At 63.9% G+C, this 24307-nt stretch overlaps 4 protein-coding genes across 8 annotated transcripts; 1 reads left to right on the top strand and 3 right to left on the bottom strand.

The window, feature by feature from the left end:
- Nucleotides 1-252: 252 nt before the first annotated feature.
- On the bottom strand, nucleotides 253-10728 carry ZFTRAF1 (zinc finger TRAF-type containing 1). 3 transcript variants are annotated; one of them, XM_070392613.1, is made up of 4 exons: nucleotides 10609-10728; nucleotides 3272-3510; nucleotides 2400-2611; nucleotides 253-974 (listed from the first exon to the last, which is right to left on the bottom strand). In XM_070392613.1, exons 2-4 carry the CDS (start codon nucleotides 3490-3492, stop codon nucleotides 583-585), a joined length of 825 nt encoding a protein of 274 aa, XP_070248714.1. In that variant the 5' UTR covers nucleotides 3493-3510; nucleotides 10609-10728; the 3' UTR covers nucleotides 253-582. The 3 variants fall into 3 exon arrangements, with proteins under 3 accessions (XP_070248714.1, XP_070248715.1, XP_070248713.1); XM_070392614.1 differs by lacking the exon at nucleotides 10609-10728 and adding an exon at nucleotides 10257-10274; XM_070392612.1 differs by lacking the exon at nucleotides 10609-10728 and adding an exon at nucleotides 9409-9981.
- A 95-nt stretch (nucleotides 10729-10823) lies between these two features.
- TMEM276 (transmembrane protein 276) lies at nucleotides 10824-12535 on the bottom strand. 2 transcript variants are annotated; one of them, XM_070392623.1, is made up of 3 exons: nucleotides 12030-12535; nucleotides 11795-11907; nucleotides 10824-11597 (listed from the first exon to the last, which is right to left on the bottom strand). In XM_070392623.1, the coding sequence occupies exons 2-3, from the start codon at nucleotides 11885-11887 to the stop codon at nucleotides 11112-11114; spliced, it is 579 nt and encodes a 192-aa protein (XP_070248724.1). In that variant the 5' UTR covers nucleotides 11888-11907; nucleotides 12030-12535; the 3' UTR covers nucleotides 10824-11111. The 2 variants fall into 2 exon arrangements, with proteins under 2 accessions (XP_070248724.1, XP_070248723.1); XM_070392622.1 differs by having other exon boundaries at nucleotides 11795-12533.
- Nucleotides 12536-12781: 246 nt separating this feature from the next.
- Nucleotides 12782-20203, top strand: KIFC2 (kinesin family member C2). 2 transcript variants are annotated; one of them, XM_070392571.1, is made up of 18 exons: nucleotides 12782-13212; nucleotides 13435-13516; nucleotides 13698-13849; nucleotides 13944-14082; nucleotides 14244-14365; nucleotides 14444-14509; nucleotides 14595-14723; nucleotides 15128-15205; nucleotides 15314-15428; nucleotides 15505-15614; nucleotides 16056-16164; nucleotides 16273-16430; nucleotides 18000-18104; nucleotides 18191-18312; nucleotides 18396-18519; nucleotides 18610-18739; nucleotides 18859-19115; nucleotides 19241-20203. In XM_070392571.1, the coding sequence occupies exons 1-18, from the start codon at nucleotides 13114-13116 to the stop codon at nucleotides 19484-19486; spliced, it is 2343 nt and encodes a 780-aa protein (XP_070248672.1). In that variant the 5' UTR covers nucleotides 12782-13113; the 3' UTR covers nucleotides 19487-20203. The 2 variants fall into 2 exon arrangements, with proteins under 2 accessions (XP_070248672.1, XP_070248673.1); XM_070392572.1 differs by having other exon boundaries at nucleotides 15365-15428.
- A 131-nt stretch (nucleotides 20204-20334) lies between these two features.
- On the bottom strand, nucleotides 20335-21907 carry FOXH1 (forkhead box H1). The gene is made up of 3 exons (XM_070392619.1): nucleotides 21672-21907; nucleotides 21265-21369; nucleotides 20335-21141 (listed from the first exon to the last, which is right to left on the bottom strand). Exons 1-3 carry the CDS (start codon nucleotides 21843-21845, stop codon nucleotides 20335-20337), a joined length of 1086 nt encoding a protein of 361 aa, XP_070248720.1. The 5' UTR covers nucleotides 21846-21907.
- Nucleotides 21908-24307: the final 2400 nt, after the last annotated feature.

The raw sequence follows: 24307 nt of genomic DNA on the forward strand, positions 1-24307 counted from the left end.
CCTGCATTCCGAAACATCCGCTGAGCCCAGGTGGCCAAGTCCTGCCTCCCTGGAGTGGCTGGGGGGTGCGCTGAGGCTGTTATGAGACCCCTGCCCCTGTCCACTCCCCTGCTGGGGCCCATGGTGGAGGAAGCAGCATCTCCATGTCTCCTAGGAGCACACTGAGGGATGAGTGGCTCTGACCCCCAGGCCCACCAAAGTTTCCCCACTGTCCAATCACAGCCACGCCTTACCCTTGAACAAAACAGAAAGTAGGAAACAAGGTGCCTTTTTAATTGCAATCAGATATGCTGTCTGAAGCCAGCGCCCGAGCCCGGCCCAGGAGCTGTGTGCGGCCCAGGGCAGGTGGGGCGCTTCGCCGAGTGGCAGAGGCCGGCAAGTCTGCTGAGCTCGCCTTGCGGTGTCCCTGAACCAGCCTCCATGCCCTGGACAGGGAGGCAGGTAGAGGGCCAGGTGGTGAGCGCTCACACCTTCGCACACGCATGCAGACTTTCCCGTGTTCACGTCTGTTCCTCCTCTGCTGAAATGGTCAGACAGCACTGCAAAGCTGCGGCCAGGCAGGTGTGGGCAGCGCAGCGGCGCCTACTTCTGGATCTGGAAGAGGAAGAGCCGCAGGTTGATGTTTTTGGCGGCCAGCAGCTTGTTGCACTCCACGGAGTCCACGATGGGCAGTGGCACGTAGTCCGTCTCGTTGCTTTCATTGGTGAAGACAAAGTGGTAGATGACAGGGCTGATCTTCACGTCGTCATAGGGGCCCTTAAGCAGCAGGAAGGAGCACTCCAGGGGAGCTGTGACCTTGCTCTTGAGGAGCAGCTGGAAGGACAGCGTGCGCTTGCACGACAGGTTGGGGTTGCGCTCTGAGTCGTTCACTCGCGCCTTCAGGACCCACGTCTGGTTCAGCACCGTGAACCGCGGTGTCTCGTAGTATAGGCGCGTGATGAAGTCGTCCGTGCGGTACGGCCGGAACTGGACCTCTGTGGAGACAGACAGGCCGGACAGAGCCGGCAGTCAGGGTGGGCTGGGCTGGTAGCGGAGCCTTCCGACCAGCCGAGGACACAGGCTCAGCCAGGGAGGAAGGCAACTTACCAGGAGGGCACGGGTGCTCTACTTGTCACAAGGCAAATCAAAGGCAATTATGGCAAATGGAGGCACACACAAGCTTTGGGGAGAGAAGTGACACGCGTTAGCTGCAGGGAGTCCAGAGACAGTGAGGTGGGTGGCCAGCCCGCCCCCTGGCCTCCCTCCTGGCCCCCGCCCGCCCCCGGGCCATGGTAAGCAGACACACAGACAGGATGCAGTTCTGAGAACAGTGCACTTTATTGGTTCCATACAGAGCTGCCAGAAAGCCGGCAGGCAGGCCAGTGCATGGCATCCGGCCAGAGTCGAGCGCTGGCATGCGGCTCACTGCTGTGCTCTACTGTCACAGTCCTCAGCACAGCACGTGCCCAAGGCCGGCTTGTCCCTCCAGAGGCGGCCAGTCCTTCCTGCGTGGATGGGCTCCCTGCCCTGCCACTGCCCAAGTCACGACGCCTTGGCCTGCCCAGACACCGAGGTCTGGCCTGGACTCTTGGTGCCGCGGCGCCCACCAGGGAGACTGAGGCTGCAACTAACCAGGCCCCAGGCCCTCAGCCTCTCGGCCTGTGCAGGCCCACACTGAGCCAGGCCCAGTCCAGGCAGCATGGTGTGACTGGCTGCCAGCGACCGCCCTTGGTGCTCTGAGCCAGCCGCCGGCATGGGCTGGGCAGTAGAGGCTGGAGTCTCCCTGAGCGGCCCCAGCATCAGCAGGTGCTTCTGGCTGTTCTGTGTCTAGACCAGGCTCTGGCCTGGCTCCTGTTCCCAGCACGTCCAAAGGCAGTGGCCAGGAGATCCAGTGGGCCCGGATGCGGTCCAGCCTGCCTGTCCCTGGTGTCCATTCCAGCTCTGCGTTTTGAGCTGGGCACCCTCAGCTTGTTCTGAAGCCCTGGCCCTGAGCATCTTCTTGTGGCCTTAGGAGCTCTGTGGCCACTGCAGCCTCACACCCACATGCAGGACCCAACATGAAGAGAGTTCTTCTGGCCCCTGGCTCTGCGGGGCAGGCCACCAGTTCCTGGGCCCCCGAGACACCCCTGCCCATCCCCCACACAGCGAGGACACCACCTTGCTGAGGTGGCAGGGCCAGGGTGGGGACGACGGGTGGGAGGGGCCTGTGAGAGCCCTGCAGGTGCCTGAGGTCCTGCCTGGGCTCCTCCCTGCTCAGCCTCTGGTCCATCTTCTCCCCCAAGGTGTCCTCCACTCAACAGGAGCTTGTTCAGAGCCCAGCTGCCTGGCTTGGCCTGTGCCCCCTGCCCAGAGCCCAGTGCTTCCAGGCTCCCAGCTGCCAGCCCCAGGCTCTGTGGCCAGCAGGGTGGCGGACGCCTCACCTGTGTAGCCGATCTTCTCGAAGCTCAGCAGGCTAAAGATGCTGTTGTAGAGCTGCATCTCCTTGCGGTGGCTCTGGTCCATCTCGTCCAGGATCTCCATCAGCTCGTTGCCCGTCTTGGTGGGGTGGGCACAGGCAGCCTCGTGCACAGTCAGCTCATGGAAGGGGCCGTGCCACGGGCAGCCAATTCGCTTGTACTTGCACTGGGTCACCCTGTGGGGGAGGGGGCACCGTGGTCAAGGCCTAAGCCTCAGGCCTCCACTCAGCTGCACACAAGCCGCTCCCTGAAGCACACACTCAGTGTGTGTCGCCACCCAGGAAGAGGCCAGAGTGTAAGCCGGAGAGAAGGAGCTGTGTGAGCACAAGCCACTCACACCCACTGCTGTGGGGTCTCTGTCAGGCCTCTTCCCTAGAGCCCTGCTGAAACCGCCTTGGAGTTAGTGGCTGCCGACTACTATCCCGGACCTGGTCCAGCTTCACTCTGAGTGAGGCTTCTGTCCAGGCCCAGCTGCTGGGGACTGCGGAGTGGCCAGGACTGGGCTGGGGTGCCTCACACTGAGACCCCAGACCTCCTGAGCTGGCCACTCTCTCCTGGTCCCAGGGATGCCAAGGACAGCCTCTAAGAGGCCACCACACATCCAGAGCACCCTAGAGAACCAGGGTGATGTCCAGACAGTCACTGTGTACAGATCCAAGCCTCCCACCCTCCGTGGGGCCCCACACCCACCCACTGCAGGGTCTGGACCCTGAGCAGCTTCACGCTAGCCCAGCCCTGCAAGGGCAGAACGCGAGGCCCAGGCAACAAGGACCAGCCAGAGCATGCTGCACGCTGAGGCCTGGCCTGCCCCAGGCGGCCTGCAGCCAGGCGGTTACCTGTCTTGGCACTCCTCCTTCTGGTGCCTCTCCAGGAGAGAGCGGGGAAACTGGCGCAGGCAGAAGCCACACTCGGAGGGCAGCTCGCTCACGGCTTTCTCCACAGCCAGGTTGCGGCAGCAGAGGCTCTTACTGATCTCACAACGACAGTTGGGGCATGTGGCCTGCTCCTCCTTCAGCCGGGCATCTGCTAGTAGGTGGATAAAACAGCCAGCGCACATCAAGTGACCGTTAGTACACTGCGAAGAAGGAAAGGGAGATGAGCTCACAGACCTGTGGACTCGCGCACACATACACGCTGCCCGCCAGCTCCGCCAGGGCCAGGCCAGCCACCCTGAGGGGCTCGAGCCGTAGGAGGGGCTGCCATGAACAGAGGCAGGGGAGGGGCGCGCTGGTGCTCAGCACCCAAAGGAACACTGCTTAGTAGGGTCAGGCCTCTTCCCTAGAGCCCTGCTGAAACCGCCAGCCGGCTCTGTGAGCTGGTCTCCAGGGTGGCCCGTGGCAGCTTGCAGAGGTTCCGGCTCATCACCGAGGCAGGCCTGCTGGTGGGGAGCCTGGCCTTTCCCATGACAGGAGTCGGAGACAGTCCCGAGGCCCCTGATTTGGGCGCCTACAGGAACTCGGACGCTCAGTGGAGCGTGGCAACGGTGCTATGCCAGCAGCTGTTGAGGGGCAGCCGATGCTGCTCCGTGCCAAGGCAGGTGTGCCTCTCCCTGGCCTTCAGAAGGGCCACCTCATGCTGGAGCTGGGACCTGGTCCCTCCCCTCTGCCTCCTTGATGGGCAGGGTGAGCAGGCAGCTGCCACCCACCCAGTGACGGTGGCTACCTGCAGGTGCCTTCCCAAGACCTGGTGGCAAAAGCTGATGCAGGTGGGGAGGCCGAGTTAGCCTGGGACAAGGGTGCATGGCCAGTGCATGCCAGAGGGAGGTGGGAATGGGTGGGGAGAAAGGGTAGGGGGACATGTTGCTGCTGTGGGTAAGAGCCAGCCCGCCCCCCCCCCCCCCCCCCCCGCTCCGTTTCTGAACCTGAAGATCTGAGGCCCAGAGATTGGCTACAGCAACCTGCCACCCCCACTGAGGCCCTGAGCCTGTGGACAGTAGCTGCCAGCTCAGCTCCTCTCTCGGGTCTCTCACTAGTTCCACACACCTCCTGAGCACCCACGTGGTGCCGAGACCAGGCACGGTGGACCATGGGCTGGGCCTCCACAGGCTCAGTGCAGGGGAAGGAGAGGCACACACAGGAGCCATAGAGGTACAAGAATAAAGAGTTGAGCTGAGCTGAGCCTGGCCAGGTTGGTCAATTGGTCAGAGCGTCGTCCTCATATACCAAGATTGCAGGTTTGATCTCCGGTCAGGGCACATACAAGAATCAACCAATGAATGCACAAATAAGTGGAACAACAAATTGATGCTTCTCTCTCTCTCCCTAAAATCAATAAATAAAAAATTAAAAAATAAAAGACTTATGCTAAGTGTCCTCTTGGGGCAAACAGAATCCTGCCCACACAAGCATCACAGACGATCTGCACGCAAACCTCACTTTCTCAGTCAGTGTAAAATGGGGGGAGCTGGCTGGCTCAGTCTTGGGGGAGCAGATCTGGCAGGGGCTAGCCCGTCCCGCTCTGGACACACGGCTGGTCCCAGAAGCAGTCTGTCCTGCCCACCCACAGGGATCAGTGGAGATCCAGAGAAGTGGTCAGTGGGGGTCAGTGGGGGACACATGCCCCAGGCCCCTGCCACCTCCTGGGAGGCGCAGACCAAGGGCTCAGATCACACTCCTATCGGCAAGGGCCTGAGCCAACAGAGCCCGGTGTTGCCGCAGCCTCGGGAAGAGCACTGTCCCTGTCCAGAGGCAGGGAGGGAAGCGACACGGCCGACTGACCACTTGGTAACGGGAGGAAACTTCAGGCCAAGCCCCAAAGCACCTGGTTCAGTAAGGCCAACTGGGCACCAACATGGGGATACCCCTGGGCCCGGGCCCTGCGCCAGCCACTCTAGGTCTGGACACCTCCTGCTGAGCAGCCACAGCTGGGACACCAAACCCACAAGGGCCACTCAGCCCAGCGGGAGGGCCCCCTCACCAGGCCCAGCAGGGCCTTGGGCACCACATATCCCCCATGCTCCGCCCAAATGTCCTCCCCTCTTTGATCAAGGGGTGTGGGAGGGACCGTCGTGTCCCAGGCACCCAGCTGCTTCGGTGAAAGCCACACTTCAGCCTGAAGTCCTGGGCCAGTGGCTCCTGATGTCACGCCACCCTGAGAGCCAGGACTCAGGTGGGAACCTGTCACTCGGACTGAGTCAGGCTCATTACTCAGAATTAAGTGCTGCCTGGACCACAAGGTAACGCACACGACAAACCACCACACAAACAGCTTCTCATCTGGCCCGTCCAGAACCCTCTCTGCCCTGGCTCTGGACACCTAAGCAGATACATTAAAACTGCTCTCTGCTACCTGTCTCACCGAAAAGCACGAGCCAGCCAGCCACAGCGAGAGCAGGGAGGAGGACCCCAGGCCTTGGAGGGCAAACCCACCTGGACTTACTTGGAACAGTGCCTACAGCCCCAGGCCTGCCCACAGCTGCTCCGAGGTGTGCCTGAGGCTCCCCGATGCCTGTGCCACACCCACGGGCCCTGCTTCCTGAGCCCTTTACCAATCAGGTAAAAGGCTCCGTGGGCCAGGGCCTGAGCTGAGTTTGGGCAGAGACAGGAGGCCTTAGGGAGAGGAGGCGCAGCAGGGCCTGTGCAGACGAGCAGGAGGGGCACCAGGTGGAAGGGGCCCAGGCAGAACAGGCCTGGGTCTGAGACCAGGAGCTTAGGCATAGGGGTCAGAGGGCCAGTTGGGACCACCTCCCAGAAGCTCCTTCCCCCTGATGAGGGTCACAGGAGCTTTTCTGGCTGAGCACCAAGGAGGAGAGAAAGAGCTACGCGGCCCCTCCCTCCAGACACTCCATGGCTCAGGGCCTCAGCTAATGTCAGGACGGGTGGAGGATGCACTGGGCCTCATGTGAAGGGCAGGGGGAGAGCCTGGGAGGGAGGGAGGGATCAGGCTGTGGCTCCACAGAAGCTGTTTGTCCCAGCGAAGGTGCCCCTGGCAAAGGGGCTGGTCCCACGGCTGCGACCACACAGCTGCATCCAGAGCAGATACAGCCTAGAGCAGCCGTGGGCAAACTATGGCCCGCGGGCCGAATCCGGCCCGTTTGAAATGAATAAAACTAAAAAAAAAAAAAAAAAAAAAAAAGACTCTACCCTTTTATGTAATGATGTTTACTTTGAATTTATATTAGTTCACACAAACACTCCATCCATGCTTTTGTTCCGGCCCTCCAGTCCAGTTTAAGAACCCATTGTGGCCCTTGAGTCAAAAAGTTTGCCCACCCCTGGCCTAGAGCTAAGGGTGCAGCCCTCCTGCCCCCACCCCAGGGGCCTACCCCAGTGTCCTCCTGCCTGGGCTCTGGAAGGTGGCCACATACCTTGTCAGGCCAGTCACCAAGGACACATCTAACACCCACACAGAGAACATCAAAGCCAGCACCTGCTGTACCTGCTCTAGCCACAGCGAGACCCATTGGCCTCAGTGCTGTTCGTGGCCCGAGTCCTCAGCAAGTCTCCCGACCCAGGCGTGTGACACCACCTGCCAGGAGAGCCGCCCTGCAGAGCTGAGGTTCAGACTTGACAGCAGCTGATTGCCCATCACCCGCCCAAGGTGAGCCCTGACCACCACTAAGGCTTCCCTGGGGAGACGGAAGCGGGGTCTGGTGACCAGAGAGCCAGCTCGCGGGGGACCAAGCACTCAGCTGACTCCAGGCCCATGGAGTTGTCCTCATAGCCAGTGCAGGAGCAGCACAGACACCAGCTGGGACAGCTCTCAGAGGCACGGTATGGCTGCTGCCCACCCTGAGCCTGGTCTGGAAGGGGTCAGGAAAAAGTGGCCCAAACCAGCCCAACACTGCTCCTCAAAGAAGGCCCGCAGAAGGGGAAGGGCTGAGCCCAGGCCAACAGGTGGTGGCCAGCAGTGGGCATGACCAGGACATGCAGAAAGCTCTGGGCCCCAGTTTCAAGGCAGCGTGTGGAACCCAGATCCTCCCAAGAACACTCAGCTTTGGTGCCAACCAGGTCTGTCGGGGCCTCTGCCCTCGCTGTCCCCATCCAGGGTCACTGTGGGGGTGAAATGGGACACCACACAGCAGCAAGTCACCAAGAAACCTTCCCTCCTGCCCCCGGCTTTCGGGCCCCTCCCACTCCGGTTGCGGCCTGAGCCCTGCTGCGCACCCTCACCAGGCACCCCGTCTCCTGCAGCCAAAGTGAGTTCTGACCAGGATAGGGCTCCAGTCAGCCCTCACAGTGCCAAGGGCTCTCCCGCTGATCCCAGGTGTTGGGGCTTTCTCCAGGCCTCGAGGCAAGATGGAAAGCACCCCAACCAGGCCCAGGTGTCACTGGGAAGAACAGGCTTGCGTGGGGCCCAGCGTCGGGGCTCTGCCTGCTGCACAGACATTTCTCAGGGAAGCCATGAGTTACTACTCATGTCCAGGCCATGGGGAGGGCGCCGGTCAGTGCTGCCCCTGCACCCTCCTTCTCCATCACAGTCCTCAGCTCCCAGCACAGTGTGGGCCGGTTTGAACCAGCCAGGCTCAGAGGCCTGGTCACCAGCGGCTCCGGCCACAGGCAGAGCTCAGCTCTGTGCTAAGTGGACCAGGAGCCACTCACTGGAGGCGGGATGAGGCGGCCCTCAAATTTCCCTGGGCCCCGTACCATGGGCTTGGCTTCCTGGGCTGTCACTCAAGGCCCAAGGAAGTTCCCACCGGGAGGACCCAAGGTCCTGGGCAAGGAAAAGGGGCTGGAGGACGAGTCTGAGGCGCACCCCCAGGCTGCAGGGTTATGCGAAGCGCTCCCCCACTGGCACCAGGCCGAGGGCCTGCAGTGTCCCTACCAGAACCTCTGGCCAGGAGGGAGGGTTGAGAACTGGACCCACGTCCTCTCTGGCAGGCCAGGGCCTCCTAAGCAACCACGCGGCAGGCACAGCAGAAAGGATGAGACCCTGAGGTTGGGAAAACGGTAAACCAGACTAGCCCCAAACTGCGTATCACAACGGCCCTCACCCAGGCCCCCGTCCCAGCAGAAGCCCAACTCCTGTAGTGCAGACAAGGTACAGGGAACCTGCCTCAACCCTCACAGGGCGCAGGGGGCTGGGACAGACAGGTGTGTGTGTGTGTGGGGAGGGCTTCCGGTGGAGAGAGACAAAGACAAAGCAGAGGGCAGGACCCTGTACACTAACTCTGGGTACCCTCCAGAACTGCCCTGACCCGCGTAAGAAGCCGGAACACAGCCGCCAGGAGGGTGGACAGACCCCCTAGAGCGCGTAGCCTAGGAAACCGGGCCGGGTGAGGCAGGCGGGGCCGGGAGCGGGGCCGGGAGCGGGGCCGGGAGCGGGGCCGGGAGCGGGGCCGGGAGCGGGGCCGGGAGCGGGGCCGGGAGCGGGGCCGGGAGCGGGGCCGGGAGCGGGGCCGGGAGCGGGGCCGGGAGCGGGGCCGGGAGCGGGGCCGGGAGCGGGGCCGGGAGCGGGGCCGGGAGCAGACCCGGGCACAGCATGTTCAAGAGGCACCGGGTCAGACTAGGAAGGGACCCAGACTGGCGCTCGATGCAGGTGCTTCATTCAGACCCGAATGCGGGGAAGGAATGGGGGAGGCATCCCCTCTCTTCTCAGTATTTTTCCAGAAAAAAAGGAAGCCCACTCCGGAGGAAGAAGGGGTGCAGGAGGAGCCTGAGGGCAGGTTTGGGGAGGTGGCTGCTGAAAGAACAGAGGAGCTCCCGGGTCTAGGGAGCTCAGCAATGCGGGGAGCAAGCTCTGGAGGGGTGGGGTGGGCGCCCGCCACCCGCTCTCTCTGGGGTCAGCTCGAGGGGCGGGGGAGGCGGGGGGGCAGCAGGGGAAGACACACCGCGGGGGACAAGGTCCAGGCCGGGAAACAAGGGGAGTCGGAACAAGAAAGAAGGGGGTTCGAGCAGGAAATAAAGTCCTGAGAGGAGAAGAGGAGGAGCTTCCAAACAGGCGCCGGAGTCCCGACCGCTGGGCCTGGCCTCGGAGGAGACGTGGTGCCCGGGGCGCCGGCCGGGCCGGGTCGGGGTCGGGCCAGCGGCCCTACCTGGTACACGGAGGCCTTGGGCAGGTCCAGGCAGACGGTGCAGCACAGAACCGAGTAGAGCCGCTCCTCCAGCTTCCCGCTGCCCGCCGCCGCCTCGGCTGCCTCGGCCGCCCGCAGCCGCTTCTTGGGCGGCGCGTCGGGGTCGCCCGCCGCCTCCTGCAGCTGCCGGGCGCCGGCCAGGCCCGCCTCATCCGGGAGCCCGGGCCCTGCCGCCTCACCCAGCGCTGCCGCGGCCGCCGGCCCTGCGGCCGCCCCGGGCCCGACCCCGACAGGCCCGGCGCCGGCGGACCCCGTAGCAGGACCGCCTCCGCCGGCCTCCTCGGCGCCGGACATCGCTGCCGGCCGGCCCGGCGGGCGGGTGAGGGCGCGCTCCCGAGGCTGGAGGTTAGGGGCACCGCGCGCCGCCGCCGCCCTCTCGCTGCCGCCGCGACCCCGCAGCCCCGCTCCCTGCGCCGCCGCTTCAGTGGGTCCGGCCCGCGCGTCCCCCAGCAGCTGCCGCGGCCACCGACCCCGGAGCGGCCGCCATCTTTGTTTTTGCTCCAAGCTCCTTCCCCCGCCGCCGCCACCGCCCCCTGGGTCTCTTAGTCACGTGACACGCGAGGGCCAATGGATGCTCCGCTTGGGGTAGCCGGTGCGATGGGCAGAGCCAATGAGCGCGCGGGGCCCGCCCCTGCAGAGTGGGCAGTGAGGGGCGGGGCCCAGGGAGACCCGCGGCGGGCGCACCTGGGGCCGCGGGGGAACCGGCCGCGCTTCGGGTGGGTCCAAGGCGCGGCCCACGCGCCGCTGGTCACCCGGGAGCCTCACATTAGGGTGCGCCCGCGCCTTTGTCCCCCAACCCTCGAGCTTACGTGGACTCGATCTGGCTCACTGGATGGATAAATCCCGCGGCCACCCCTCGCCCTCCGGAGCGGAAACAAATGTGCGTCCACCGGACGCCAGCGCGGGGACCGCCGGAAGGAGCACTCCAGACCCGAATCTGACTCTTTGCGCCGCCCAGTCTGGTTTCCTAACCCGGGGGTAGGGAGCTGAAGGGTCCACAGAGGAAAGTGAGGCCTTGCCTTGCACAGGCTGGAGGACAGGCAGGTAGAGGTCCCAGGCAGCGCTGGGAGGGAATGTGCGTTTCTGGGAACAGCTGCGGTACAAACCTCCCTTGTCCCCACCCCAGCCAGCAGCCTATATGGTCACTGCCCAGAGGCCCACCTGCCAGGCTATGCCAGGGTGTTCAGAACTCCTCCATGTCCCCGGAGAGCGGGCTCCCAGGATTATGTCTTCTCAGTCCAGGTGCCAGCAGGCAGCAGGGTGGGCGAGGCCCTAGGCTGCTTTCAGTGCATCCCCTTCCCTTGCTCCGGGAGTCCGGTTGCTGACCTGGGAGCTTTAGAAAGCTCAATCCCTCTCAAGAACCGGCAGATTCCATATTCCTGCAGAATCCCTAAGGTTTATTGGAGACCAAGCCTCTCTCTGGATCCACAACCATAGCCTGCTCAGAATCAGACCCCCCAAATGTGCTTGGATCCCATCCCCTTCATCCTGGTCTAGGCGGGTCTTCACACTCCACCAGAGGACCAGTGCCCAGATTCTGCCCCAGAGGAGTCACCCTGCAGCAAGCCCCCTTTGGGAGGAAGAAGAGTCTATCTCTAGGGAAGGAGGCCCCAGGAGGTGAGGTGGTAACCAGGGCAGAAGCCCAGCCCAGCAGTCTCCAAACATCACTCCCACTGCAGGCGCTGTGTGTGCAAGGCCCGGTGGTAGGCCCAACTGCCCGCGGCCAGGACCCAGCGACAGATGTCCTCCTTCGGCAGCAACAGCAGCCTGTCCTCCTCCAGCCGGCCCAGGAGGCCTGCAGCACCCAGCATCAAGCCCCCCCACATGCCGTAAGTGTTGGTCGTGAAAACAGCCACAATGAGAATAGTAACTGCCACCACCAGCACCACTGCCTGACCAGCCACAGAGCGGCCCTCCGCACCAAGGTGGTCACCAGCCACTGCCAGCACCATGCCTCCTCCCAGGAGCAGGTTCGCAGAGGAGCGGTCCCCATTCACCCAGTGGAAATCGAAGGCCAGAAGGGGCAGGCCAATGACAGTGGCCACCCAGGCTCCAGCAAGACAATCTTCATCTGTGCCTAGCCCCGGAGCCAGCATGGTGGCAGCAGCCAAGGCCTGGAGCAGGAAGCCAGCAGCAGCCCCTCGACTTGCCTGTCAACACAGGGAGGGGAGATGTGGGGAAGAGGCCAGGACCTTTCTTTAAACAGGGGAGGGCCTAAGGGGGTCTCATGAAAGCCTGCACTCCAGACTCACCTCTCACCACCCTCTCCCTGACCCAAGGAACTGGCTAGGTCCCTGGGGTTCGGGAATGGGAGACTCCCTTACCCACCCAGCCCCTGTGTACTCACCTGGGCAGTGCTCAGGGCTGCATGCAGAGACACCACTCCCAGCGCCAGGTGGGACAGGGCCATGCTCCACTCACCCCATGGCTTGGGTGCCATGGCACCTCGGGCGGCAGTGACTTTGAGGAGACACTTTGGAAAGTTAAGAAGGAACGCACAAGCCGGCGCCCTGGAGCCCTGAGGGCAGCTCTCGAGGACTCCGTTTCCAGCGCCCCATTTCTACATGTTGGGAGAAGCTCACCCGAACGTTTCTGGAGCTCCGAGGCCACTGGACACCACTGGAAAGAAAAACCTATTTTGGCCGGAAAAAGAAAAAAGAAAATGGAGGGGGGCCTGGATTGGGCCGGTGTGAGCCCTGAAACCCGAATGGAGGCGCCGGGCCTGGAGGAGAGCCGCTCGGGACGAGCGCAGGCCCACGGCCTGGACCCTGCGCTTGGGGAGACGGCGTCTCCGGGACCCAGCTGGGGCGGAGGGTCAGCCCCGGCCCTCAGAGCCGGCCCAGGCCCAGCTGCGCGGCCCCAACGCAACGGCGGGCGGGAGGCCGGAACCTGCGCACGGCGCCACAGCCCGTGGCCGCCCCGCCTTCCGCGCCTGGCCAGTGTCGGCCCGGCACGAACCAACGAGAGGAGCGGAGGCTAGAGTGGCGGGGGCGAGGCCGGGGCCGAGGAGAGTCTAGGAGCGCAAACGGGGTCGGCGGAGGGCGGAACTGGAAGGTGGGGCCTGGAGAAGGGGCTGCGGGGAAGTGGAGGGGAAGAATCGGAGGAAGGGCCTGTAAGGGGCGTGGCACGTGAGGGGCGGGGCTGAAGATGAGTGGGTGGGGCTGAGAGGGGGCGGAGCTGAAGTGAATGGGCGGGGCTGTGAGGAGGGCAGGATCGTGAAAGGGCTGGACGAGTCCGTGAGAGGAAGGGGGCGGGGCTGTCAGGGGAGGGTTTCTAGGAGGGCAGGGTGGTAGGAGATCTGATGGGCGGGGCGGAAGGAGAAGGGGCGGAGCTGTAGGGAGGAGAGGAAGGATGCCGGTGGGCTCCGGCTCTACGGGGCGAGAGCCGTGGGGGCCCCCGCGGAGGACTGGGAGGGATTCCGAGGAGAGGGAATGCGGGGGCTGTGCGCGGTCTCAGCCTGCGGTCTCCTGAAGTCGGGGTTGGGGGCGCGGGGACATCAGTCTCGGGCACCTCTTTCCACGGGCGCGCGCTCTACGCCCGCGGGAGTCGGGCCGTGGGGGCGGCCGCCCCGAGCATGCGCACCGGCTGTGCTGCGGGCGAGCGCGGAGTCCGGGCGCGGGGACGCGGGGCGGCGCGAAGCCGGGCCCTCTGCCGCCCCGCGCTCCCATGTACGCCTTCTACTCGCTGCTCATCTACATCTTCTACAGCCTTTTCCGCAGGGATGGAGGGGCCGGGGCGTCCGCCGACTCCAGGGACCCCGCCCAGGTGAGCGGGGGCGGACGCAGCACGACCTGCAATCCCCTTCCTGAGACGCAGCGGGTGGTGCAGGCCCGCGCAGCGCAGGTCACCACGGCGCTGACTCGGGGGAGGAGGGCCGTGCAAAGGACCCTGTCTCTGCTCGGGTTGCAAGCAGAGACCCTTGTGCCCCAGTTCCCGGAGGGAGGCTGCCCGGCCTCTCCTCAGGCGCTTCCCCTGCTCCCTCCCTAGAGTGCCCGCTGCAAGCCCGGGGATCGCCGCCGTCCCCACCAGCCCCCTGCAGAACTGTGGACCGAGCTGACCGGCCTGGTCGGTAGGTGCTGTCGTGCGTCCGGAACGCTGCGTCCCCGGGGCGATGAGGAAACCCCGCCGCCGTCCGAGAGGGAGAGGTGTCCGTGACCTCATAGGGAGGGATACCGACAGGTGCCATCTGGAAGCCTGGCCTCCAGCACGTGACCCAGCATCCCTCCCCCTCCCACTACCTGGCCTTGCAGGCTGCGCAGAGTCGGAAGATGAGCCTGGAGAGGGATCCGAGGGCCGCCCCGCTGAGGTCTCCCTGGAAGAGGCTCTCGTGCGTCTTGCCGAGTTCCTTTCAGTCCAGCTGGGGGCGGAAGAGAGCTGCGGGTATCCTGCCGGTCTGAGCAAGGTGAGCCGGCCAAGGGTTCTTGCTCCCCAGTCCTGGCCTCCACACCCAGGGACCCCCTTGGTTTCTTGCATTCTGAATCTTACCTCCTTCACAGCCTGGTGATGTCCCCCCACTGTTGACGGTGACTGGTCAGCTCTTGGCTCTCCTGGCATGGATTCGGAGCCCCAGGGGGAGGCAGGCCCTGCCCCAGGAAACTCAGCCAGCCTCGAGGGTGCAGCCCCCCACTACTGCTGGTGCGTAAGGAATAGTGATTTGAAAAGGGAATGTGTGGAGGGAGTGAAGACTACCAGGACCTGAGCAGCCTCGAGTGTGGGATCCCAAGCCCTGCTCCCGAGGTGCCCCCACTGCAGGCCAGAAACCTCAGTCAGTCTTAACTGCACCCCACCCACCCCAGGACCCACAACCCAAGAAAACCCTTCCCTTTCACCGAGGGCTGAGGCCCAGGGGCAGCAGCCCCCCCAGTTGGCGGAGGACCAGAGGGCTTGGCAGCAGCTGGAGCAGCTTGTTCTTGGACAGGTGAGGGACCCAGGAAGGGGTAGACACTGGGGGGGCTGGAAGGAGGTGCTCCACCCTGTCCCCCTTTCTCCTTCCCAGCTGGAGGAGCTGAAGCAGCAGCTGGATCTGCAGGAGGAAGGGCTGGGCCAACTTCACCTGGGAGTGGTGAGGCTGCTAGGCTGGGCTCAAGTAGGGGCGGGGAGAGGGGCCAGGGCTCTCAGGTGAGTCCAGAGATCTTCTCCTCCTCCAGGGGGCGACAGACTCGGAGAAAAGGGTACAGCATCTAACCCTGGAGAACGAGGCCTTGAAACAGAGCCTGATCCTCACTCAGGATCTCCTGAGGCACTGGGGTGCTGGCCTCCCTGCCAGGGCTCCCCAGGTATTCTGCTCCTGACCTGCTACTATCCCTGCAGCCTGGGGCTCTTGCACACCTGGTCTCCAGCAACATCGCCCTCAGGACCTGGTGCTCTGTGCAACAGAGGCAGGGGGGCGCTCTCTGACCTTCCAGGACCAGGATGTGGACAGGCCCAGGGCAACCCCACGGAGGAGACTGATGCCCTTGGGAGAACCACCCCCCTCCTATAAACACACACACACACATGCCATGGGTCCTCTGAGTGACTGACCCCAGGCGAGCGAGGGACTTGGGGTAAAGTCCTGCATCGATTCATGATTGGCTCTGTCTGCCCCTCTTGACCTGACTTCCCCTTGTGTGCAATGGGGCTGCTAGAACGCCCCTCCCCGAGTTTCCTTCTGGCTCCATGGCTCCCACCCCTCCTGCAGGAGGAGGCAGAGGCACTGGTGGAGCTCCAGGGCCAGCTTCAGGAGGCCCAGGAGGCCACAGAAACCCTCCGAGTCCAGGTGAGTGCTCGGTCCAGGGGCTGGGAAGACAGAGGCACTGGGAGGGGGATGTCTGAGGCAAGGCCTGGTAAGTGCCTACTTCCTCAGTGACTGGGTGGGGTGGGGCAGCTGGGGGTGCAGGAGGTGCAGCTGCAGGGCCTCCGGGGGGCCCTCCGGCAGCTCCAGCAGGAAACAGAGCAGAGCTGCAGAAGGGAGCTGCAGCAGGTGCACGGGCAGCTGGCAGGTGAGACCTGGGGCCGGGGGCTCCTGGGAAGGTCACGGGGTTGGGACTTTCCCTCACAACCCCCTTCTCCCACCAGGACTCCGGGCACGCATGGCCAGCCTGCGTCAGGGCTGCGGGGACCTCCGCGGTCTGGTCAGCACCTTTACCCAGAGCTGCCAGGGCTCCCTGAGCGAGGCCCGGGGCCAGGTCAGGACCGCCTGCTCCCTCTCCAGTGTGTGCGCCGGGGCAGCCAGTCCGTGTCCTCCCCTTAGGGAGCCCCTCTTTCCTCCTTCCCAGCCCCAGGGAGCTGCCTGCTCTGATGGGTTGTAGGTTCTGGAATCAGGACAGCTCCTGTGACCCAGGTGTTACCTCACTTCTGGGTCTCGTTTTTGTCCTGTGCTCACTGGGGTGACGGTGAATCCCTCACAGGATTGTCAAGAAGCCCAGAGGAGACAAATGACATCCTTGGCCATGGTCCTGATTGGCGGGCTCCATCCGGCCCACTGAGTGACACCCCTAGGGACCCCAGCCACTGAATGTTGTGGATTCCCACAGCTGGTGGCCATACAGTGGCTCCCTATTGCCCTCAGCACCCCTCCCCTCTCCTTGGCTGTCCCTCCCTGCCTTGCTCACATCCCTGTTCCCCAGGTATCCTGGGCCCTGAGGGCACTGTCAGTCAGTGGGGCGGGGCCTCAGCTTCCTGAAGGGCAGCAGGAGCCCCCAACCGGATGCCCAGGGCGGCTACTGGAGCTCAAGGGTATGGCCACTGGGGAGCTTGGGGGTGGGGGTGGCAGGCCAGAGGAACTGGAGCCTCTCTGTGCCTCGGGGTCTGGGAGGCAGCCCACTGCTGTGATCTCAACCCCAGGAAATATCCGAGTGCTGTGTAGGCTGAGGCCAGGGACGCCCTCCAGCCTGGTGAGCTCGGAGCCCGGCCCAGGCGGCACGGTCACCACCTGCTATCGAGGGCACCAGCGTCGCTTCCGCCTGGACTGGGTCTTCCCTCCAGACGCCAGCCAGGAAGAGGTGATGCTCTACCCTCACACCTGTGTTGACCCTCCCTCAGAGCCCCCAGAGGCTCTGGTGCCCCTTCCCTGCCCTTCTGCCCTCCCAGGAGCAAAAGTGCCTAGATCCCAGCAGGGAAGTGGGGGAGGCTGGGAGGCAGGACTGGAAGCCGAGCTGGGCACATACGTTCCTTCCAGGGTTTCCCCTCTGCGTCCCCTCACCAAGCTGTGCAGGCCCAGGGGGAACAGACAGTAAGGTTTAACATTTAAAAATAATGTTTTTACCAGGAAACTAAAGAAAATGAACCTGTCTGAGATCACTGTTCATGCAGAGCTGGCTGGGGAGCGTAGCTGGGGTGCTGCTGAGGTGGGGATGGTGCCGTGACCACCTTCCCCTCTGGCTTCCCGGGCTGCCTGCTCCATGGCCAGGGCCCAGAGTCTGCCAGCTGTGAGGACAGGCAGCCCTCCTTGCTTTGTGGCCAAGGGCACGGACAGGGCCCTGGCAAGCCAGCAGCGAGCCTCCAGCCTCTGGGCTCGGTTACCCTGTGCGGACCCCGCCCCTTTCCTGCCAGACCCAGCAGAAAAGCTGAGGCTTAACCCAGCCACCACCACCCTGCTTCACACACACCATGTGTTGCACGCACATTTTGCTGCTGGAGCTTCTGGAGCTCAGGAAATGGAGGCAGGCCTTGCGGGGATTAGGTCAGGGCAGAGCTGGCTGAGAAGCAGAGTCCTGTTGGCCTCAGGGTGGCCAGGTCTCCCTCCCCCATGTCCTGGGCACTACAGCTGTTTCCCACCTGCCTCTTCACCTGACACACTAGCCAGGCCTCGGTCCCACCCTACACTGCAGTCCTGCACTGGGGTGGGGAGGGGGCTTGTCCTGGACAGGGCCCTCCAAATCAGTGTCTGGGTGAGAGTGAAAGGCATCTCTCGGTGCCATGTCTGCACTGGTGCCTCTGTCACCCCCAGTCCTTCCTTCCAGAGATGGAAGCTTAGGGACCAACTCGCAATGCTGGACTCTGCTCCCCTGGCTGGCAGCCGGCACGCTCAGCAGAAATGACAGCTCATCCACTTACCAGCCTTCTATGCACGAATGCTGGCCATGCCATTGCTCACAAGGCTACTGTTGATGTCCATTTGCCAACAGGACTCAAGTCACAGCTCCATCTCCCCCCAGCTCTTTCTGCACCCTCCCAGGGCTGAGTCCCAGCATCCTGGTGGGCCAGCGCTCCCACCCCCCACCTCCCCGGCCTTTCTGGGCTCACCCTTGCTGTGGAGAGCACCACTGTAGCCCCTGGGCACATGTTCCCCCTTAACCCTCCAACAGTGGTCTCCTGTGAGGGGAGGCCTTGCAATCATGCCCTGGTCCTCCCACGTGGTCATGAGGATGCCAGTACTCTGCACACCTGTTCCCTCTTCCTGTCACACTGCTCCCTTTGCCGGGCAAGTTCTCGTCCAGGGAGCCTCCTCTGCCTGGCAGGAGACCCCCCCCTTCCAGCAAACTTCCCCCAGAACCGTCCTTCCAGGGCACTTGAGCTTTGGAATAAAGCTTGCCCAGGTCCAGGGCTCAGGACCCTCCCCACACCCTTAGGTCTTCAGGGAGCTGGAGCCCGCGGTGCTGTCCTGCCTCCGAGGCTACAGTGTCTGCATTTTCACCTATGGCCAGACAGGGACTGGAAAGACCTACAGCATGGAGGTGGGAAGGGGGTGTGTGCGCACTGGGTGGCTCCTAGGGCCAGGGACTAGGACGAGAGCCCCATGTGGCACCCACCCCCTCTCCAGGGCCCACCTGAGGACCCCGGCATAGCTCCGAGGGCGCTGCAGTCACTGTTCCGGGAGATGAGGGCCGGAGGGCACCCCCGAGTGACCCTCAGCATGGTGGAGATCTACAACGAGGCTGTCAGGTCAGGGTGACACCCTAGCTGCCTCCTAGCCCCCCCCCCTTTTGCCAAGAACCCCTGAACCGAGGCCTCACCTTTCTCACCAGGGACCTCCTAGCCCCCGGGCCCCCTGAGCGCTTGGCGGTGCGGCAGGGCCCTGCAGGTCAGGGAGGGATCCAAGTGGCCGGCCTCACGTACTGGGATGTGCCCAACCTGGAGACCCTGCACCAGGTAAGGCTGCCCAGTGGGGCCGCACAGCTGTGCTCACACCTGGGGCTGTGGACCCCGCAGTAAGCCAAGCCTTGTCGCTGTGCGTTCCAGATGCTGAGCCTGGGGAGGAGCAACCGGGCCACCGCCGCCACCGCCATGAACCAGCACAGCTCTCGCTCTCACGCGCTGGTCACGCTGACACTGGAGGCAGCATCTCCCCCGCGCGGCCCAGGCACCAGAGGTACCACGGCCGTGCCCCGCCCCGTGGTGGAGGGTCTCTGCGCTGGCAGAGCAGGGGCGCACGGGGGACCTTACTGGGAGTCCCCTCCCCTTGGCTCGCTCGCCCCGCTCGCCCCGCAGGCACGCTGCACCTGGTGGACCTGGCGGGGTCCGAGCGCGCCCGGAAGGCGGGGGCCGTCTGCAGGGCGAGGGGCGACACTCACGACGCCCAGCGCCTCCGGGAGGCCCGGGCCATCAACCGCTCGCTGCTGGCGCTGGGAGGGGTGATGACGGCGCTGCGGGCCCGCCGGCCGCACGTGCCCTTCCGCGACTCGCAGCTCACACGCCTGCTCCAGCCCGCGCTCGGCCCCGGCGCCACCGCGGTGCTGCTGCTGCAGGTGGGCTTCCTCTGCGCGGGCGGAGGCGAAGCCCGGGGAGGTATTTGCATGCCAGGCCCCGCCCACCAGCGCCGCTCGGGGGCGATTTGCATGGCAGGCCCCGCCCACCGCGCGCTCCCCCGCAGATCTCCACGCGGCCCGAGGATCTCGGCGAGACCGTGTGCTCGCTCAAGTTCGCGGAGCGAGTGGGCCGCGTGGAGCTGGGGCCGGCGCGGCGCCGCAGAACCCGGCGCTCGGGGACGCCCTCCTCTCTGAGCACGGACACGCCGCTCACCGGGACCCTCTGCACCCCGACGCCGTCCCCGGGAAGCCCTGCCAGCCCCGGCCCCGACGGCTCGGCTCCCGGGTCCCCCGAGGACCTGCTCTCGTAGTCAGGGCCAGGAGTCTGGGGTTGCGCCCTCTGCCGGCGGAGGCGGCAAAACCCCGACACTCCTACCACCTTTGACCTCCGGGGGCTCACTGGTTCCCAAACTCCCAGAGCTGTCTCACCCCCTCCCGGCGCGGAGTGTTCCGCCCCAGTCAGATTGCCCGCCCTCAGCCAGGCCAGGCCCCGGCTCCCTCCTTATCGCCATTTGCTGCTATCGCCGACGCAGCGGGGGACCCCAGAGCAGCCGGGCCTGGCCTCCTGGTTTCCGAGTCACCACAATCACTGCCCCGCACCAAACATCAGTCTTGCCATGAAAATGTGGTCCATTCCTTTACTGTTTGTTCTCTCTCCCACGACACCACCCACACTAGGTCGGGTTCCTGTTCCCTTATGCCTTTCCCCAAAAAGGTGCCACCTTCGGCCCAGACAGTTGAGGAAGGAGAGGGCTTCAGGCTGAGCTGCCATATAAGTCCTCCCGCCCCCAACCCCGGAGCCAGGAGAGGGAGGTGGCAGATGGTGATGGATGGATGGATGGATGGACGGACAGAAGAGGCCAGAGAAGGTGGGACTAGGAAGGGGACAGGAAAGGCCACTCCGGCAGTGCCACTCCTCCCAGCCTTGCCGCTGGGGGTAGCAGGGGCCTGGCCATCAGGGCCGGGTTGACACACCCTTTGTGGGGGGGCCCAATAAACATGGTAGACTCTCAGTGGCTGGTGCTTGGTGTTTCCAGGCCACTGTGGCCACACTTCTGACTCCCGTTGGCCTTTGGTCCCCTCAACAAGCCAGTGGCAGCGGGGGTGGGGGTGGGGGACGGGGGGTGGGGGTGGGGGTTGGCAGCCCCTGCCCTGGAGCTCAAAGGCTGTACCAGGAAAGCAGCCAGCCCGGGGTGGGGGCGGCCAGTTCTCCGGGGTGGCTCACCCACACATCATAGATGCTCTTGTTGGGTGGCACCCCCTGGAATAGGGCATCTAGATCCCAGAGCAGCCCTGGGGGGCTGTGGGTTTCAGGGGCCACACCCCAGTAGGCTGGGCTGGATGAGGGCGGGCACTGGGGACAGGCGGTGGGTGGTAGTGGTGCCAAGGGCACTACCACGTTGGGGGTATAGATGGGCAAGTAGGAGGTGGGGAGCTGCCCCCAAAGTGAAGCCCTGTGACCCCCAGGGTCGGAGGTACCCTGCAGCAAGTGGAGGGGCCAGGCCCTGGGCTCAGGGCAGAGGGGTGAAGGCCTGCTAGCTCTCCCCTGGGTAGTCTCCCCCTCCGGCCTCATGATCCCTGGGAGGGGGCAGAGGGGCCACAGCGGCCGCTCGGAAGGCACGGGTGGTGTGGGCACCACCTCTTCCTTACTTGGAAGGGCACCCGCTCCGCCTTGGCTGCTTCGGGGCGCTCCCTCCCCGGCGCCCCCCAGCAGAGACTTGATGCTGAAGCCCTCGCTGGGTGGCAGCTGGGGACTGGGCGGACGGGGCGGCTTGGGCGGTCGGTAGGGCCGGCCGTGCAGCACGTAGGGGCCCAGGTCCTTGGCGAACGTGCCCCGCGCGCCCCTGCCCTGCCAGCGCCGGCACAGGGCCGTGTTCTGCAGCCGCAGCGCCTCGGCAGGGATCAGGCTCACGTCGACCGCCCAGAAGTTGCCCTTGGCCTTGGGCTTCGCAGGATCCTTGGGCACCTGGTGTGGAGGGGGGCGGGGGGGGGGCGAGCTTGGTGGGGCCGCCCGACCGGGGATATTCAGGATTTCCCTCCCACCCCGCCCCCCGCCCCCGGCTCCAGCTCGACCCGGGTCCAGCCCCACCTTGCGGAAGCAACGGTTGGAGGAGAGGTTGTGGCGGATAGAGTCCTTCCAGCCCTCGTAGTCGTCCCTGAAGAAGGGGAACACGGCCTGGACCTGACGGATGATCTGAAACCACCGGGCAGGCGCCGTGAGCCTGGGCGCGCACGGGCAGCGCCGCCCCTCCCCCACAGCCAGGCTTGGGGCGCCCCTGACCACCTCCCGGCACCTGCACGCCCGGGGAGCAGAGGGCACCTCAGTGAGCACCTCAGCTCTCTCCTCTGGTGCCCAGGTCGTCACTGGCCCCACTGGCATAGCTGGGCAGGGCCAGGTGGGGATGGAGGTCGGAGCCTAAGCCTGGAAGGAGGTGGGGGTCGGGTCTGGGGAAAGGTCCGAACCCGGAGTGTGAGGGAGAGCGGGGACCCTCTCACCTGGGCCAGCTTCAGCCGGCGGGAAGGTGCAGCCTGGATCACTAGGGCGATCATAGCCAAGTAGGTGTAGGGAGGCTTGTCATGCCGAAGGTATCGCTTCTTCCTCCTCTTGGGGGGCTGGGAGGGCGACTCTGCCCCCGCGAGCCCCAGGCCTGGGCTGCTGCAGGGCCCCATAAAGGGGAGGCCAGCAACGTGGGCAAGGGTCCGGAAGGGCTGAGGGCGCCGGGCAATAGGGTAGAAAGGTGAGGCAGGGCCAGGGCCTGAGGCTGGGTGGGGGCAGGCGGGGCCGGGCCCTTTATCATTCGGATGGAAGGGGGAGGGGAGAGGAGGCCAAGGGAGGTGGAATCGGGCGGTGGGGGAGGGGACCAGGCCGAGGGCTGCCACAATTAGCAGGTTTCAGTTAATCTGGGAGGGAGGGGCCGGGGAGATTGCAGTGGGGGTTGCAGGAGGCCACCCAGGCCTTGTTTCTCACCCCTGGGCTGCCTTTGGCACCCCCTATAAGCTGGAAGGAAGAGCCGGGGAAGAGCCGGCTATTTGTCAATCTGTCTGGGCTGGGGCTTAGGCTCCCATTTCACAGACAGGAAAGTGACTTGCCCCAGCCAGGCTGCCAGTAAGAGTTCAAGGCCAAGCAGCTGGAAGGACCTGAGTGGTGGACTGGAGGGCTTCCTGGAGGAAACCTCAAGGGGCGGGGGGGAGGGGGGGGAGGCAGAGACACAGTTGATTCCAAGGGTTTTTCCCAGGGGCTGCTGCAGGGCCTCAGTGGCTCCCCGGGCCCTGAGGTCTCGGTGCTTGTCCACAGTTGGTCCTTGGAGCTGACTGCCCTCGTTTAACTTTGCACCTCACTGGCCCTGAGTGAGCTGGACCTGCTGGCCATGGAGGACTTGTTGGAGCCAGGTTTGCCTCACTTTTCTTCTCCTGCTCTGGGTCCAGATGCTCTCTCTGGGGGTTACCCCTGGGAGGATGCCTCTCATTTCTTTGGGGCACTTGGGCAGTACCCTGGGCTGGGGTGCAGGGAGGGAGAAGTCTCCTAGCTGGAGGGGTTTTACTGGCCACTTCTCAGTCGCTCCTCAGGAGAGTCTTCGAGGAGCACCTGGCTTCACCCCGCGTGGGAGTGCGTGTAGGCTTGTGTGTGTGCGCACAGGAAGGACTTGGAGGCAGCCACAGCACCCTGGCGCTTGGTCTAGAACAGGGGTGGGGAATGTCCCTCGGGACGGGCGGTGTCATTTGGTCTGGCCCTGTCAAGGCAACTGCAGGCAGGACTTGAAATTCAATAAATCTAGGAGCTTGTTTCAGAACAACATAATTTTTAAGTTGATAATTTTTGTATGGCCCAAGAATGATGTTATAAATATCCAAAGGCCTTTTTTTTTTATCTCATGGCATGTAAACTAATTACTAAAAGTCTGTGGTGGCACACCAAAAATATATATATTTTTGCCCATCTGACAAAAAGCAACAACAAACCAAATAGGGCCCGGCTGGTGTGGCTCAGTGGTTGAGCATCAACCCATGAACCAAGAGGTCACCAGTTTGATTCCTGGTCAGGGCACATGCCTGTGTTGCAGGCTTGATCTGTGCAAGAGGCAGCCAATCAATGTTTCTATCTCTCTAACCCTCTCCTTCATCTCCCTCCAAAATCAATAAAAACATATATTTAAAAATTGGTATAGCCGAACCGGTTTGGCTCAGTGGATAGAGCGTCGGCCTGCGGACTCAAGGGTCCCAGGTTCGATTCCGGGCAAGGGCATGTGCCTTGGTTGTGGGCACATCCCCACTGGGGGGCGTGCAGGAGGCAGCTGATCGATGTTTCTAACTCTCTATCCCTCTCCCTTCTTCTCTGTAAAAAAATCAATAAAATATATTAAAAAAAAATTGGTATAATTTTGATTCATTTACACCAGATGGCTATTGCTATGTTGTCTGTTGTCATATTTTTATTTGATCATCCAAGGCAGTGGTTCTCAACCTTGGCTGCACCTGAGAATCACCTGGGAATCTTTTAAAATCCTGATCTCAGGCCCAGAAATCAGGATTTTTAAAAGATTCCCAGGTGAGTCTCAGGTGCAGCCAAGGTTGAGAACCACTGGTCTAAAGGAAAAGAGGTCAGCGTCCCTCTCTAAATAGTCAGGTGTTGCGTATTTTAAAAATCCTTGCGGGCACGCCAGGGTTCCGGGTGGTGTTGAGAACCCGGGGAGGAGGAGGGAAATGCGCTCCGGCTGGAGGGGCCGGCCCGGGGGAGGAGGGGCTCTCGGGAGGGAGTGGAAGCTCAGGCGGGGGAAGCCCAAGGGACCAGCACCCCCTGCGCACACCTGGCCCCCGTGGGGGCTCAGCAGGGACAGGAAGATCCAAGGTGGGGTCGTAGCAAAACTCCTGTGCCGCTGCCCAGGCTCCCAGTCCTGACTCCCAGCCCCTCTGCCCCTCCCCTGTCCTCCCTGCCATCTGATCTATGAGTCGGTCAAGGCCTCAAGCCCAGATGCCCCCAACCACACACGCCGGGCAAGCGTGCCCAGGCCTGCTGGCAGCGGGGCGGCCACGGAGCAGGAAGCCCGTGCTGAGGTGCGCGTGGGAGCCACGCTGCTCCCCGGCCGCCTCTCCCTGCGGACCTCGCCGGGCCTCCTCCAGGGGTCGACCCGACA

The sequence above is a fragment of the Myotis yumanensis genome, unplaced genomic scaffold (genome assembly GCF_028538775.1).
Source record: "Myotis yumanensis isolate MYYU_CA2020_CCGP unplaced genomic scaffold, mMyoYum1.0.hap1 SCAF_15, whole genome shotgun sequence".
Lineage (NCBI taxonomy): Eukaryota > Metazoa > Chordata > Mammalia > Chiroptera > Vespertilionidae > Myotis > Myotis yumanensis.